This window comes from Taudactylus pleione, unplaced genomic scaffold, assembly GCF_031769625.1.
Source record: "Taudactylus pleione unplaced genomic scaffold, aTauple2 ptg000201l, whole genome shotgun sequence".
Classification (NCBI taxonomy): domain Eukaryota; kingdom Metazoa; phylum Chordata; class Amphibia; order Anura; family Myobatrachidae; genus Taudactylus; species Taudactylus pleione.
The window spans coordinates 6,866,720-6,883,389 of NW_028284603.1; the positions used below are offsets into that span (position 1 = coordinate 6,866,720).

Below are 16,670 nucleotides of genomic sequence, written 5' to 3' on the forward strand. Positions count from 1 at the left end.
ACTTTAATATGCAGAATTGTATAAACAGAGAAACAAAATTTGCCTAAAAACAAATATAAAAAACAAACAGACCCAGGAGAGTGAACACTCAATATACACCTCTGGTGTGGCAATTTCTATAAATTCAACGATCTTACTGACTTCTATACAGTGCCAACAAAGCAGGTGGCTTAATCACTTAACTGGCTAATATTTTTTCCAAAAACCGCTCAGAAATTGTCTTTTTTTCTTATTGAAAAAAGTCAAGAACATCTATTTAAAACTTATCCAACACGTTTTTATTTAAAAACAAAAGATATATATTTTTTAAACACATAACATTGACATCAATTTTATTTATTTTCAATACTGACAGGCGATATATATTGGAACATCACTGCTTTGCATTTCCAGGTGGCTGCTCTTCTTTGCAGCCAGCGGGTATCCACTGGGGGTCTGAGGGCTGCTTTATTTACATTTCCCCCCATCCAGTGGCTGCAGAAAGAAGCAGCCGCCGGGCTGCCCGATTAGCAGTAATCTGCAGCACACTAGACACTGGGGGAGGATACAAAGATGCAGAGGGCTGGGCAGGCCCACCAAGCACTATGTTGGGGATTACAAGTTCACCATGATCGCAGCAATGACTAGAGGGTGGCAAATATGGCTTCTAGCACCAGTACTCTGATCTGCTCATCCCATTACATCAAGTGAAGGCGGGAAGAGTACCCTGTACTAGAACAAGGTCTGTACCCTCACCCTTCCCTCCCCACCTGGTATCAGAAAGGTGGGAAAACATTGCTCTGGCCTGAGAATGTTCCAGCCTGTGCCAGTAAGAAGTCTACCCATGCAGGAGTTGGTTACCCTTTCTCTACAGTTGCCTGGATACAGATTTTCGCTCTCCTTACACCTGGTATTGGGTGGATGGGTAAACTTTATTGCAGTGTGGGACTGGGAAGAATCTGGTTAGTATTTGCGCAGCAGAAAACACAGCATGTTGTGGCACCTGACAGGACTGACCATCCATTGATGGTCAATGTGTGCCCTGCCATTGATAATTTAAACCATTGATGAGACCTAATCAATGGATGAGCCACCATCCATTGAATACTTATTATTTGGACATACGCATTAACATACGTCCCGGCATTAACCATCGGGACTCTGCCACCAATGCTACCTATTAAAGGTTAAACTACTCACTATCTCCATTAGTGGCTAATCACCATCTCCATTATTATTATTTATTACCAGTTATTTATATAACGCACACATATTACGCAGAGTTTTACAGAGAAAATATTTGGCCATTCACATCAGTCCCTGCCTCAGTGGAGCTTACACTCTCTATATTCCCTACCACATGCTCACACACATACACACTAGGGTTAATTTTGTTGGGAGCCAATTAATCTACCAGTATATTTTTACAGTGTGGGAGGAAACCCACATAAGCACAGGGAGAATATACAAACTCCACACAGTTAAGGCCGTAGTGGGAATCAAGCCCACAACCTCAGTGCTGTGAGGCAGTAATGCTAACCATTACACTGTCTGTGCTGCCATTAGACCACCAATGATTGATGGCCAACCCTAGCACGTGACTGTGGGCCATTTCATTTATTCAAGCTATTTTTATCACACCACTGTCCTGCTACAGTATAGCAGAAGAACTGCAGATTAGTAAGAGGCTCTCCAACAGAAGCCTTTTGCACAATCACCAGTTCTTGCTGTTCACTGCGTATTCATGTGATAAATAAGCAGAACTCTGTGTGGGAAAAAAGTAACATATAATGATAACAGTCTGTGATTGGCTGCAGTCCATTGGACTTCGGGCACAAGGGTGCAAATCAACATATCTGTATTTATTAAAATGAAATAGAAAGCACCACTATCTGTAATTATTTTTTGCCATGGATTTTTGCACGATTGTTCACTACAATATTTGAGTATGTGACATTTGATGCTTCAATAAAAACTTGTTTTATAAAAAAAAAAAATTAAACACAAAATAAACGCTTGCAGTGGCGGAACTAGTGAGTGGTGTGCCCAGGTTTAAAAACATGCTTTGGAGCCACCCTCCCCCACCCTAAAGAAAAACAATTGGCTGTCACAGCCTTGTTACAATGAGTGCTCGTGGTTGTGCCCCCTCCACAGCAGCATTTTCCCCACAAGCCCCCTGTGTCCCTCATACCCCCAGCATCTCCCTGACAGGCCCCCTTCACAGCATTGTGTTCCGCACATGCCTGCCTGTGCCCCAAATGCCACCAGTGTTTCTTTCACATGCCCCCTGGCAGCATGTGCCCTATATGCCCCAGTGTCTCTCTGATATGCCCCTTCCACAGATTGTTCCCCACATGCCATCCTGTGCCCCAAATGCCCCCAGCAACTCCATCACATGCCACCCCACAGCAGTATCTGTCACATCCCACCCTGTGTGCCCCATATGCCCTCAGTGTCTCTGACATGCCCCCTCCACAGCATGTTGACAACACATCTCCCTGTAACCCAAATGCCCCCGTGTGCCCCTTATGCCTCCAGAGTCTACCTGACAGACCCCCTCCACAGCAGCATGTTCCACACATGCCTCCCTGTTCCCAAAATGCCCCCCCCCCCCCTGCATCTATGTCACATGCCCTCACCAGCAGCATATTCCCCACATGATACTAGCGTTTACCTGACATGCCCCGCATTAGTGTGTTAAATACCCTCAGCATCTTCCTGACATGCCCCCCAGCAGCGTGTTACTCACATGACCCCATTTGATGCAAAAATTACCCTCATCGTCTGTCACATGCCCCCCTGTATGCTCCACATGCACCCTGCATCTCCCTAACATGCATTCCCCCTCAGAAGCGTGTCCTCCATATACCTGTCAGCACCTCAGCCTCTTCCATTGTGGTGGGAGCAGCCAGAGGCCCTGAGCATGCGAAAACCGTGCTGCAACAGATGCAAGACATGGGGTTAGGAAGTGTGTGTAATATGAGCGAGAGAGCTGCGCTCCCTCTGGCATGGGTCCTGAAGCCAGCCCTGGGTAAGAGGGGAGGGCCACAGGGACTGGTCAGCGTACTATAATGAGCAGGGACGTGCAGTCAGGGTAGGCAGAGCCTCCCCTGTCACACTCCTGAGATTTGATATAAAAATGATTGGAATAATACAAATAAGATATTTATTACTTACAAACATCATCTTTGTTTATTGTAATCATTTTTATAGTTACCACTCACCAGCTTTGTGGAGCTCCCTGGGACTGCAGGGATATGAGAGATGAGGCAGAATCAGCTCAGCCTCGCTTCTGTATAGTCAGACAACGCTTGCAGAGCTGGGGGCGGAGCCACCCCAGACAGTAAGCTGCACAGAAAGAGAGCTAATAGAGGCATGCCTCTGAATATGTGGGTCGTGCCTTGAGCACTGATGGACACCTTGGACACGTCATGTGACCAGGATGTGCACTGCAGTGTTTAGAGATCGGAACTCAGTCAGCAGCAGCAAGAGAAGACCCAGTGATGCAGGTAGGAGAATCAATGGACACTGAAGCTAGTGTAGTGAAAGGAGAGTTACAGTGAGTAGACGGTGAGACAGGCTACCAACACTCAGACCCATCTACATGTATGCGCCCCCCAGCCATTTAACTCACTGCATTTCACTGATAACTGCTAATGTTGCTGGCTGCTAGCCCGTTCATTGCCGCAGGTCCCACCGATAGTTCTGCCCCTGAGTGCTTGGCATGTAGTAGCAATAGCTTTTAAATGTTGCATCAGTGGGTGCACCTTTATCCTACTAAGCAAAAAAGAGCCAAAGTATGCAAATAAAAAAAAAAAAAAAAATATATATATATATATATATATATAAAAATATATATATATACACAGTACATGTATATATATGTATTATTTGTCATTTTGGTGTCTTAACAATTTTCCTTATATTTGACCCTGTTCTGTACACTCTGACACTTGTTACACCCAAGATCTGCTATGCAGGAGTGATACAATGTCTGACCAGTCTTCCAGTTGTGAAAACTGTTTCCTTCTGGCGTCATTGCCCTCAAGAGGGATAAGGCTCCCAGGCACCACAGGGCATCTGAAAGGTAAAGATTGTTTGTGACAGAATAGCAGCAGCTCAGGAAACGCTTATGTTCAGGACTCTCAATGTATTCAAAACCTGCCAAAGTTTGGACTAAACCATTGACTAGGAAAAAGCAAAAACACAAGCAATATTGTAGAGTGATATCTGACATTTAGTCTGCAAACTGTAGTCATGAGACTTGTTGCTATAGCTGTCTGGTTTGTAGCCATTATTATAGCTAGGAATAGAACAGTAAACATTAGGTGCATTGCAATTTTATAAGGTAACAATAAAGAACTGGGTGCAGATTGCATAGAGGAAGTTACAATTACCTGTATCCTTGCATTACATTTTATTTAAGTCTGATCTGACAACTCTCTCTCTCTATGGAGTCCTAATAATAGAAACAGATACCTTTTTATATTTATTTATTGGAGTAATAAACTATTTGCGTATTTCTTGAACACAATGCTGATATTCGCTGCCCATGTTGTAATGATCACAAGAACACCAAAGATCTGTAGTCAGATGTCCTGATCAAAGACATACAAACTTATCTGCTGCTATTATAAGTTGCTGAATATTTCAGAGCTCCGCAGAAAAGGAGATTAAAACTGTATTTCTGTGCAAAGACACCAATGTACAACTCACTTATCTCTGTTCTGCAAATTACAGCAGCTAGGAAATGGGTGGCGCTCAACAGTAATAACAGTGGCATTTGCAATGAGGCAGAAGTTTGCACAGGCAGGGGGGAGTTGGGTGGAGTGACAGCATTGGGGCACCTTGTTTTGCAGAGTAGTGCAGAAACAAGATTTCATTTTGTAAAGCAAGACTATTATAAAAAAGATAAAGGGTTGGACATTTTTAGGGGCGTTCCTTGCCATGTGCACAGGTTTTTCCACTGTGCAAAATTATTGTTGCTTTTTACCAACTCGGGGCTGGTGGTTTTCAGATCTTGTTCTTTTCTTTTAACAGGGTCCATTGTGAGCATTATATTGCTTCATATTACACTTCAGAATAGAAGCACATTTCCAGATAAGCTCCAAGCATTGTAATAAAAGGTTTCACATACAAACATGCAATTGCTACATATAGGGGGAAAAAATATTAAACCTTACAAAAAAGTGGATTGATTGGTAGAAGCTGATTAGTTGTTATGGGCAACTACTCCACTTTTCCACTCTTTAGAAGTCAGTTCTGCTGTCTTCTTATTTGCATGATTCATTTAAGACATGAATGCAGGATTTTAGATGAAAAATAGTAAAATATAGGAGGTTAGGCTTTGGAGTGAGCATCAAGAGTTTTCAACAGCTCCCCTCATGTTTAGATAGAAGTAGCATCTCCCAAGTGCAGTTGGTCCGTGTGTACCTGAAGTTTGCTGGCTCTAATACTAACACATTTTAGTTTGCATTAGCTATACTTCCAAAATAACTTTCTATATGTGCTTTTTGTCTAGGTGCAACTTATACATGATACCTACATAGTTACTTTATACTATGACTCACTGGTCCCAACAGCCCCATTAACCTCTACCTACTGGATTTAATATATATCGATCTATGCACATACAAACAAAGAACTGTTTTCTATTCAATCAGGTTTTATTTGATTTATATCTCAAGTTTCCTAAAAACTCTAAACAGGAACCTAATAGAGCGAGACCTCCGCATTATGGCTTAAGTGATTACTTCACAGCTCCCACTTTTGGCAAACTCAGGGAGACCGCCTAGAGTTACCTCCCATCCGGGATTACTCCAGACAGTCCGAAAATCAGGACATCTGTCCAGAGTGTAGGTAATGGGAGGGACTTAGGGTTAGGCACCCCCCGGGAGGTTAAGGTTAGGCTAGGGGAAGGGGGGGTTAGGGTTAGGCACCCCCGGGGGGAGGTTAGGGCTAGGCACCCCTCCAGGGGACTTAGGTTAAGGCGGCAGGGATTGGGGGGGTGCAGCCCTGCACCCTGACTTGCGGAAGAGATAGCAGAATTACTGACTCCTGAGGGTTATCTGATTGATGGCAAATAAAGGGGCATGATGAGCAGCTCCATATGGCATATGAAAAGGCATGGGGAGTATGATGACCTATAATTGTAGGGACATGAGGGGCTATGCTATAAATGAAATATTGTAAAATAAAAAAAAATGGTTGTAACTTTGCTACGGTTTTAACCAATCCACTTGGCCATGTCTCCTGGAAATAAAAAAGTGGTAACCCTATGACCGCTGCCTATGCCTACTCACAAACTGTTTGTAGGTGATTACCCTATTTTGTTACAATAAATGAAGTCTGCTGGTCATTGTTTCTTTTCCACTGTCCCTTTAATTTGGGAAATGCAAACAAACATTGTAACTTCTGTCCTCCTGCTTTAATTAACAATTATAAATTACAGTTCAAGCCCCAAGATCCCCAATCCCAGTGACTGGTAAGTACCAATTCCAATATTTTCTGAGACAATAATCCTGCAATTACATCTTCTTTTTGTGAAGACATACCGAGTAGCTCTGTATAATAAAAATATGGTATCTACAGACCAATACAAGTATTGGATGACCCTACTTTTTAAAGGTATGCAGTCGGGATGCCGACGGTCTAAAGGCCGAGCGTTGGCATCCTGACTGTCTAATCCTGGCAAGGGTCCAATGACAGGTGTCGAAATCCCGACGCCTGTCATTTTACCTACGCCGGGAACCCAACACCCGGCATCCCGATCGAAGGTAAGCCGGGCGCCAGACGAGGACAGGGGGGGTTAGGCACCCCCGGGGGGAGGGTTAGGCTTAGGCTGCGGGGATGGGGGGGTTAGGGTTAGGCACTAAGGGTGGGGTTAGGCACCCCTAAGGGAGGGTTAGGGAAAGGGTTAGGTTAGTTTGTACTAACCTTAGCTGCTGTCGGGATCTTCAGTGGTGCCAGTCTTCCAGCTATCCCCTTTTTAAAGCCTAATTTTGGTGAAAATACACTATTAAGCCACAGCAAAAGTGGGAAGTCTCTTCCACTGACCACCAACAAAATGATTTTAATCATTTCTACCTAAATAATGTCATTATCCAATGATTATTATGGTTCTGTGAGAGGTTGTTGGACGACTGCATTGGTTTTAATCAGAGATATGCTGAATACACTATTATAGGAATTGATGGATCAAAACTAATGCTGAACAAAAAGTTACTATTTGCCTTCTTTTTTTTCTTACATAGTTTTAAACCAACATACTTATGTAACAGCACAATATTGTACATTATATTTACTTCAGAACATTCCAAATTTTGGAATCAGGACAATGGCATGTGCTCACCTGTGAGCAGGGCATATAGATGTGTCTTCAAACACCTATTTTCTGTGCGCCATATAGAGCAAGATACCTGGTGCAATTCCCGTGCTGCATACTTTTGCTCAATTTTGATACTTTTTCCACAATTTTGCATCTCACTTTGCAAATAGTGTTCCAGGTACTTAGCATTACTGTTTTGGTGTGGCTAAGTAGCAAAGACTGTGGTGCGGTAAACAGGGCAGAATAGGTGTATGTGGACAATCTCCCAAAATTCCTGGTCATGGTACTGTATGTATTTTGCAAAGAATGCAGTCTTTTCACCATGTGGTTGTTTAGTGTTCATTTTCACGGAAGCCGTATTGTTCAGGGTTAATGTTAAAATTCTGAAAATGTCTGTTGAGGATTCATGTTGTTATATTTGTGTGCTGGGGTACCTCCTAGGTGAGCTGGCTCTCAACTTAAATATATTTATGTACAGTCAGGTGCATAAATATTGGGACATTGACAGAATTTTCATATTTTGGCCTATATTCACCACCACAATGGCTTTGAAATGAAACATATGAGATGTGCTTTAACTGCAGACTTTCAGATTTAATTTGAGGGTAATTACATCCAAATCAGGTGAACGGTGTAGGAATTACAGCGGTTTCTATATGTGCCTCCCACTTTTTAAGGGGCCACAAGTATTGGGACTCTCAACTCAAAAGCTATTTCATGGACAGGTGTGGGCTATTCCCTCGTTATTTCATTATCAATTAAGCAGGTAAAAGGTCTGGAGTTGATTCTAGGTGTGACATTTGCATTTGGAATCAGTTGCTGTCGACTCTCAATATGAGATCCAAAGAACTGTCACTATCAGTGAAGCAAGCCATCATTAGGCTGAAAAATCAAAACAAACCCATCAGAGAGATAGCAAAAACATTAGGTGTGGCCAAATCAACTGTTTGGAACATTCTTAAAAAGAAAGAATGCACCGGAGAGCTCAGCAACACCAAAAGACCCGGAAGACCACGGAAAACAACTGTGGTGGATGACAAAATAAATATTTCCCTGGTGAAGAAAAACCCTTTCACAACAGTTGGCCAAATCAAGAACACTCTCCAGGAGGTATGTGTGTATGTGTCAAAGTCAACAAATCAAGAGAACACTTCACAAGAGGAATATAGAGGGTTCACCTCAAGATGTAAACCATTGGTGAGCCTCAAAAACAGGAAGACCAGATTAGAGTTTGCCAAACAACATCTAAAAAAGCCATTACAGTTCTGGAACAACATCCTATGGACAGATGAGACAAAGATCAACTTGTACCAGAGTGATGCGAAGAGAAGAATATGGAGAAGGAAAGGAAATGCTCATGATCCAAAACATACCACCTCATCAGTGAAGCATGGTGGTGGTAGTGTCATGGCGTGGGCATGTATGGCTGCCAATGGAACTGGTTCCCTTGTATTTATTGATGATGTGACTGCTGACAAAAGCAGCAGAATGAATTCTGAAGTGTTTCGGGCAATATTATATGCTCATATTCAGTCAAATGCTTCAGAACTCATTGGACGGTGCTTCACAGTGCAGATGGACAATGACCCGAAGCATACTGCAAAAGCAACCAGAGAGTTTTTTAAGGCTAAAAAGTGGAATGTTATGCAATGGCCAAGTCAATCCCCTGACCAGAATCCGATTGAGCATGCATTTCACTTGATGACAAAACTGAAGTGAAAATGCCCCAAGAACAAGCAGGAACTGAAGACATTTGCAGTAGAGGCCTGGCAGAGCATCACCAGGGATGAAACCCAGCGTCTGGTGATGTCTATGCATTCCAGACTTCAGGCTTTAATTGCCTGCAAAGGATTTGCAACAAAGTATTAAAAAGTGAAAGTTAGATTTAGGATTGTTTAGTTTGTCCCATTACTTTTGGCCCCTTAAAAAGTGGGAGGCACATATAGAAACCTTTGTAATTTCTACACCGTTCACCTGATTTGGATGTAATTACCCTCAAATTAAATCTGAAAGTCTGCAGTTAAAGCACATCTTGTATGTTTAATTTCAAAGCCATTGTGGTGGTGAATAGAGGCCAAAATATGAAAATTCTGTCAATGTCCCAATATTTATGCACCAGATTGTATGTGCTGTTATCATGTGGCACAATAATATGCAATCATAAGTGGGTGCTATTAATATGTAGTGTTAAGGACGCTGGTACAGAGGAGCCTTGATGCGGCCAGCGCATGTATTTGCAAATATATGCAACAAAGACCTCTGGATTTTTATTATCATGTAGTGTTCAAGACTTTTTGCTGTTTTTTTTGCAGTGTGCTGGAGGGAAACTTTTATTTCTTTTTTTCTGTAGTACAGAGTAATCCCTGCCCTTTACAGGCACCTGTGAAAAACCATTAGGTTGAAATGAGCAACCACTATTTTGTATTGATATTTGTGTCCTTGCAAACTGTGTTTCTCGTGCATGCAAACGTTTTTCTCACTTATCATTCAACTATGTTATGTCTACAGGAGTAGACTAGACTCTGGAAACTTTAAAATTTGTACTGTTCTCTTCTCTACTAGAACTTTCCCACTATGCAGTAAATACCGGTGAACATGATTGGCTTAGATCTAATGAAATAATTAATACAGCATATAATAAGGTGTTAACCTTATGTGATTGGTAACATATTCTGTAAATAATGTTTTCATATAACAAAATGCATCTGGACTGCGTCAGAACATATCAGAAATTCTCATGTAGTACAATAATAATATTCAGACTTACATTTTTGGACTGAATTATTTCCATAACAGATACACCAGTTGATCACCCTAGGATATGAGTGCTAGCCTCCTATATATCAAAGGCCCAACATTCTCTTTGGGGTACTGGCCATTATTAACAGACATACTGTATATTGCAAAGGGATATGTAATTATTTCAGAGCCACCTGTCGCAAAGAAATACTCCCACTGTACCCCCATGTCCCACACACACACACTGGAAACTACAAACTCCAGCTAAATGTCCCTACTCCCACACCACAAATCATATTGCAGAAAACTACATCCACAACTGAATACAGTCTATTGTGCCCAAGGCAAATCACGCATTTCAAAGAATATTTTATCCTACAAACTGAACATTGTAACAAAATACCCTCCTTCTATGGTAATGCAGTCAGTGCCGAGTTTCATTGGCTTACTGTTGTGTGGCCATCAACTCTGCAAGGGATTTCAGGCCCTAGAATGCCATGCACTCCCAGCCAGCATTCTGGGACTCAAAAAAGAAATTCTGCTCAGAATTAAAAGCAGAAAGTATCTGCCAAGCAGAGCAATCCTCACAATGTAAGTAAGGGTGGGGGGTGTCCAAGAGTACATGTGGATGCCTTCACAATGTATTCCTATGGGGTTCTTACTGCTCTGGTTATGCAATTGTGCAGGATCTTTAAATATGGGTCATAAGGTCAGCATTCGCAATGTCGACAAATAATGTTGATACCACAATGTTGACAGGTATGATGTCAACATTGCTGAAATGTTGACAGTCCATATCCTTAGAATGTTGATAAGTTCACAATGTCTAGATCTGAAATGTTGACATGTGAAATGCCAACATTCTTAGTATATCTAGGCTGCGGGACATAAGGGTTCCGTGCCTGGGTGGAGGTTAGGGTTAGGCACAGGGGTGGGCTATGGATTAGGGTTAGAGTGCTCATCGGAATGCTGGCACATCATATGACTCATCACATGACCGCTGGGACCTGGAAGCCACTGCTGTGGTCAGGAACAGGTAAGACACCGCTAGACCACCAGGGATGGTTTGTTGACATTCTATCATGTCAACATTTCAGCAGTGTCCACTTGATGAATGTCGCCTAGTATAGCTGATGTATTGTTGGATTCATTTCAGGGTTGAAAAAAGGATTTGTTGGCAGTCAAATCATTTTTTAAAGTGACTGGATTTGAACAGAGGCAAGAAAAATGGGGTAGTATTCTAAAGTGGGGCACTCAGATAAGCAGTATCTCCTAAAAATGTAACCTTTAATACATTAATTAACAGCAAATTATAAAAACAGAATGTGAAGTGATATGTAACATGTATGTAGTTTATATTGTCAGTTAAAAAACGGACACCTCAAATATAGGGTATTTACCCCAGTCCTTAGAATGTGGGCCTTGAGTTAGAATGCAGCTTTTGGTAATGGGAGTGTATTATTATCCAGATCAATTATCAACCTCAATTTATTGGTGGTTACCTCTACAAAACCCTCTATACCTGAAACTACACTTCTATCTGCTAGTGGCTCTTATATATTCTTAATCCTGCTGGTTACTAGAATGAAATGGTCATGCAACTACACATTGTAACTTTTTATTATTATTATTATCCTTTATTTATATGGCGCCACAAAGGTTCCGCAGCGCCTTACACAGTACATAAATGAGCACACAAGAAAAACAGTTAATAGTAATACAAAACAATGCAGGACAAGGACAAGGTTATAAACTCAGCTGCAAAACACAAGCAGCAGGACATGAGCAACCAGGTGGTAGGTGCCATTGTAGGGAGTTAGGAGTAAATTATACTATAAGTAGGGGGAGGAGAAGCACGTGAGGATGAGGGCCCTGCTCGTGAGAGCTTACATTCTAAAGGGGAAGGGCAGACAGACAGGGGCGACACAGAGGGGTAGATAGTGAAGAAGGAGCATGGAGCAGTGGGTTAGGATATGTGCTGCGGAATGTGTGTGTATAAGACGACCTGATGTTATGTAAAAATTAAGTCCTTCATACATCTATCTCTATGATAGAAAATAGATTGTTTGTGTTATTTACATGAGAGATGTACAAAGTAAAGTAGAAGCACTTTAATTTGTGTGTTACATTTTAGCATCTATATACAGCCTGACAAGAAATGCAGCTATTATGGGACTGTCCCGCCATCCTAATACAGTAGTGACTACTTTAGTTCCAGCTGCTGGGTGCTATGCCATGCTCCTGTGAGTGGGTGCATCTCACATGCTAGACCCACTCACAAATGGGTGCAGCCATACATGATGTGGTCCCACAGGATGTTGCAGTACCCGGGCCCAGAATTTCTCTTGGCAGCCCTGGAGGTGACAGACAGAACGAGGAGGGAATGGGGCTTAGTAGTGGGGTAACAAGACCATGGAGGGAGGTGGTTGAGAGTGGAGGTATAGGAGAAGTGGGGGAAAGAAGCAGAGGGTTGGAAGCAGACTGATGAGAGAAAAAAGGAAGAACAGCAAGTGAAGGAAACAGGAGGGGGAAGAGAGGGACGGATAAAGTAGAGGATTATGTGGACATAGAATATGGGGGTTGTGTGAAGTAAGGGTGTTCATGCTGTGGACAAGGTAATAATTGAGATGTAAACTGGAGTGGAGGCTGTGAGATATAGAGTCAGTGTGATATAGAGACAGTGTAATGTGGAGGCTGTGTGATGTAGAGACAGAGAGATATAGAGTCAGTGTGGATTAAAGTTGTTAAATGTTCAAAAATACATGTAAAGAACAGTGCTGCTAATGTATGAGCGCAGCTCCAAAAGTGATATATAAAGGAGAGGTATGTGAGTAGTGGGTGCAGGAATTAGTTTATAAACAAATGATTAATGTGGATAGATGTGACACAATTGGAAAAGGCAATACAAAATGAATGAGGACAAAATTACAATGTACCCGAGCTGATCCAGTCCAAAGTGTTCTGATCAACAAAGATCAATCAACAAGAGCAGTACACAGACAGGGGAGCACTTGCAGTGTCCAAGCAGTGAGTGCAGTAAGTAGTTGCCTGGATACAGCAGAAGATGTTGATTTTGTTCATTCACATAAGTATGTTGCTTCTTGTTGTTCAGAAAGTGTTCTGGTTTTGAGTTTCGTTTTCCTCCAGTTTAACTCCAGCGTAACTCCGACTTAGTTATCAAATTGTATTTACACTTATAATCAGAACACTTTGAATCTTAACACAGACTATGGCAGCCTCCGGCTATGCAGCCTGTGGGAGCAGTAATATCTAAAGTTACAAACATGTGTCTCTGTGCTCACTGATTGGGACCCCACCCCAAAAGCTCTAACACACACTAAATTGGGATGCAATAAAGTCTAAGATAAACAATTTGTGAGAAGGGGGAGGCCAACACAGATTCACAATACATTCCTAACTTCCTTTAGATAAATTGCTCTTAGTATAGCAGTAGTTGTAATTTACCCAGTATAAATTTTCAAAACTGTGCTGAGGCAATCACTAAAACAGCATCTGATGGGAGCAGTAGTTGTAATTTACCCAGTATAAATTTTCAAAACTGTGCTGAGGCAATCACTAAAACAGCATCTGATGGGAGCAGTAGTTGTAATTTACCCAGTATAAATTTTCAAAACTGTGCTGAGGCAATCACTAAAACAGCATCTGATGGGAGCAGTAGTTGTAATTTACCCAGTATAAATTTTCAAAACTGTGCTGAGGCAATCACTAAAACAGCATCTGATGGGAGCAGTAGTTGTAATTTACCCAGTATAAATTTTCAAAACTGTGCTGAGGCAATCACTAAAACAGCATCTGATGGGAGCAGTAGTTGTAATTTACCCAGTATAAATTTTCAAAACTGTGCTGAGGCAATCACTAAAACAGCATCTGATGGGAGCAGTAGTTGTAATTTACCCAGTATAAATTTTCAAAACTGTGCTGAGGCAATCACTAAAACAGCATCTGATGGGAGCAGTAGTTGTAATTTACCCAGTATAAATTTTCAAAACTGTGCTGAGGCAATCACTAAAACAGCATCTGATGGGAGCAGTAGTTGTAATTTACCCAGTATAAATTTTCAAAACTGTGCTGAGGCAATCACTAAAACAGCATCTGATGGGAGCAGTAGTTGTAATTTACCCAGTATAAATTTTCAAAACTGTGCTGAGGCAATCACTAAAACAGCATCTGATGGGAGCAGTAGTTGTAATTTACCCAGTATAAATTTTCAAAACTGTGCTGAGGCAATCACTAAAACAGCATCTGATGGGAGCAGTAGTTGTAATTTACCTGTGGAATGCAGAGAAGAAGTCACATCAGTCTTTGCATGGTGCGCATATGACAAATAAGATCTGCAGCGTAACTCCGACTTAGTTATCAAATTGTATTTACACTTATAATCAGAACACTTTGAATCTTAACACAGACTATGGCAGCCTCCGGCTATGCAGCCTGTGGGAGCAGTAATACTTTTTCTTCTGTTACAAAGATGCTGCTCTCTATGCAGCTGGGATCAGTCTCCACTGCCATTCATTCTGCTGCTCTCAGCAGTGACTCATCTCTGTTATACCCATTTCCACTAAAAACCCAGCTTTTCTGACATGGTTCCAACCCAGGTCAGACCCCGTTTACACTGCACCTTTGATCCGGGTTATTCCATGGGTCAGCCCTGTTCACACTGAACCTTCCCTGCTAAACTTGTGAGGTCATAAAAAGTGCTCCGCAGCCACCAATCAGCTAATTTTAGGCATGACCCAGGTCGGATAACCTGGGTCGCACCATGTACACTGCACCATTACCCAGGTCCACCCCAGGTACAACCCTGGTAGCTACCTGTGTTAAATTCCCAGGTCACTTGACCTGGGTTATTTTTCAGGGACCCTTTTCCACTGAGCCGCTACCCGGAAAAACCCAGCAATAACCTGGGTTATTGCAGCAGTGGAAAAGGGGTATTATCCACAAAAGGTCAAATCAATTGACTTATTCTCTCCGTGTAGGCACGAATAGTGTACAGTCAGGTCCATAAATATTGGGACATTGGGCCTGATTCAGACCCACTCGCGAGCGGCTGTCCGCTCGCAAGTGGGTCGATGTTATGGACTGAGCATGCGCACGACGGAGGGAGCTCCGTCGTGCGCATGCGCCAGACGCAACGAGCAAAAGTCCTTCGCTCGTTGTGTCCGATCAAAGGGGGCGTGCTGTCAATGTTGATTGACAGCACGCCCCCTTTGGTGGGCGTGCCTCCCTGACGGGGGCGTTCCCATGGGAACGCCTCCCGTCAGAAGCCGGCCCACTGACATCACTAGTGATGTCAGTGGGAGTGATTTGGGCTCTGATAGAGCCAAAATCACTCCGGAGCTTGCGGTTGAAAACCTCAACCGCAGGCTCCGGCTAACAATTTCGATGGTCGCGATAGTCTCGACCATCGCGGCCATCACAAAGCACGCTCGTATAGCCTGTGGGTGGTGACCCACAGCTATACGAGCGTCCAGGAGGACGCTCCATGAAAATGGAGCCCGGCCCTCATTCAGAGCGTGCGCTCTGCTCAGAGCGTACGGCTCTGAATGAGGGCCATTGACAGAATTTTCATATTTTGTCCTCTATTCACCACCACAATGGCTTTGAAATGAAACAAACAAGATGTGATTTAACTGCAGACTTTCAGATTTAATTTGGGGGTAATTACATCCAAATCAAGTGAACGGTGTAGGAATTACAACGGTTTCTATATGTGCCTCCCACTTTTTAAGGGGCCAAAAGTAATGGGAAACGCATAGACATCACCAGACGCTGGGTTTCATCCCTGGTGATGCTCTGCCAGGCCTCTACTGCAAATGTCTTCAGTTACTGCTTGTTCTTGGGGCATTTTCCCTTCAGTTTTGTCTTCATCAAGTGAAATACATGCTCAATCGGATTCAGGTCAGGGGATTGACTTGGCCATTGCATAACTCTTTGGTTGCTTTTGCAGTATGCTTCGGGTCATTGTCCATCAGCACTGTGAAGCGCCGTCCAATGAGTTCTGAAGCATTTGACTGAATATGAGCATATAATATTGCCCGAAACACTTCAGAATTCATTCTGCTGCTTTTGTCAGCAGTCACATCATCAATAAATACAAGGGAACCAGTTCCATTGGCAGCCATACATGCCCACGCCATGACACTACCACCACCATGCTTCACTGATGAGGTGGTATGTTTTGGATCATGAGCAGTTCCTTTCCTTCTCTTCTCTTCGCATCACTCTGGTACAAGTTGATCTTTGTCTCATCTGTCAATATGATGTTGTTCCAGAACTGTAATGGCTTTTTTAGATGTTGTTTGGCAAACTCTAATCTGGTCTTCCTGTTTTTGTGGCTCACCAATGGTTTTCATCTTGTGTGAACCCTCTATATTCACTCTTGTGAAGTGTTCTCTTGATTGTTGACTTTGACACATATACATCTACCTCCTGGAGAGTGTTCTTGATTTGGCCAACTGTTGTGAAGGGGTTTTTCTTCACCAGGGAAATAATTCTTTTGTCATCCACCACAGTTGTTTTCCGTGGTCTTCCGGGTCTTTTGGTGTTGCTGAGCTCTCCGATGCGTTCTTTCTTTTTAAGAATGTTCCAAACAGTTGATTTGGCC

The 16,670-nt window shown here is 42.6% G+C and overlaps 1 protein-coding gene across 4 annotated transcripts in view; it reads right to left on the minus strand.

The window, feature by feature from the left end:
- The window catches only part of WDPCP (WD repeat containing planar cell polarity effector), a 373,120-nt gene that overhangs the window by 64,050 nt on the left and 292,400 nt on the right, over window positions 1–16,670 (minus strand). Inside the window, exon 15 of one of the 4 annotated variants that reach the window (XM_088477499.1) lies at window positions 14,260–14,335. The exons of the other annotated variants lie outside the window; for them this stretch is intronic. Within the exon in view, the coding sequence (XP_088333625.1) occupies window positions 14,274–14,335 (62 nt within the window). The 3' untranslated portion in view covers window positions 14,260–14,273. Of the gene's footprint in view, window positions 1–14,259; window positions 14,336–16,670 lie in introns of those variants that run through there. 4 annotated transcript variants of the gene reach the window in all.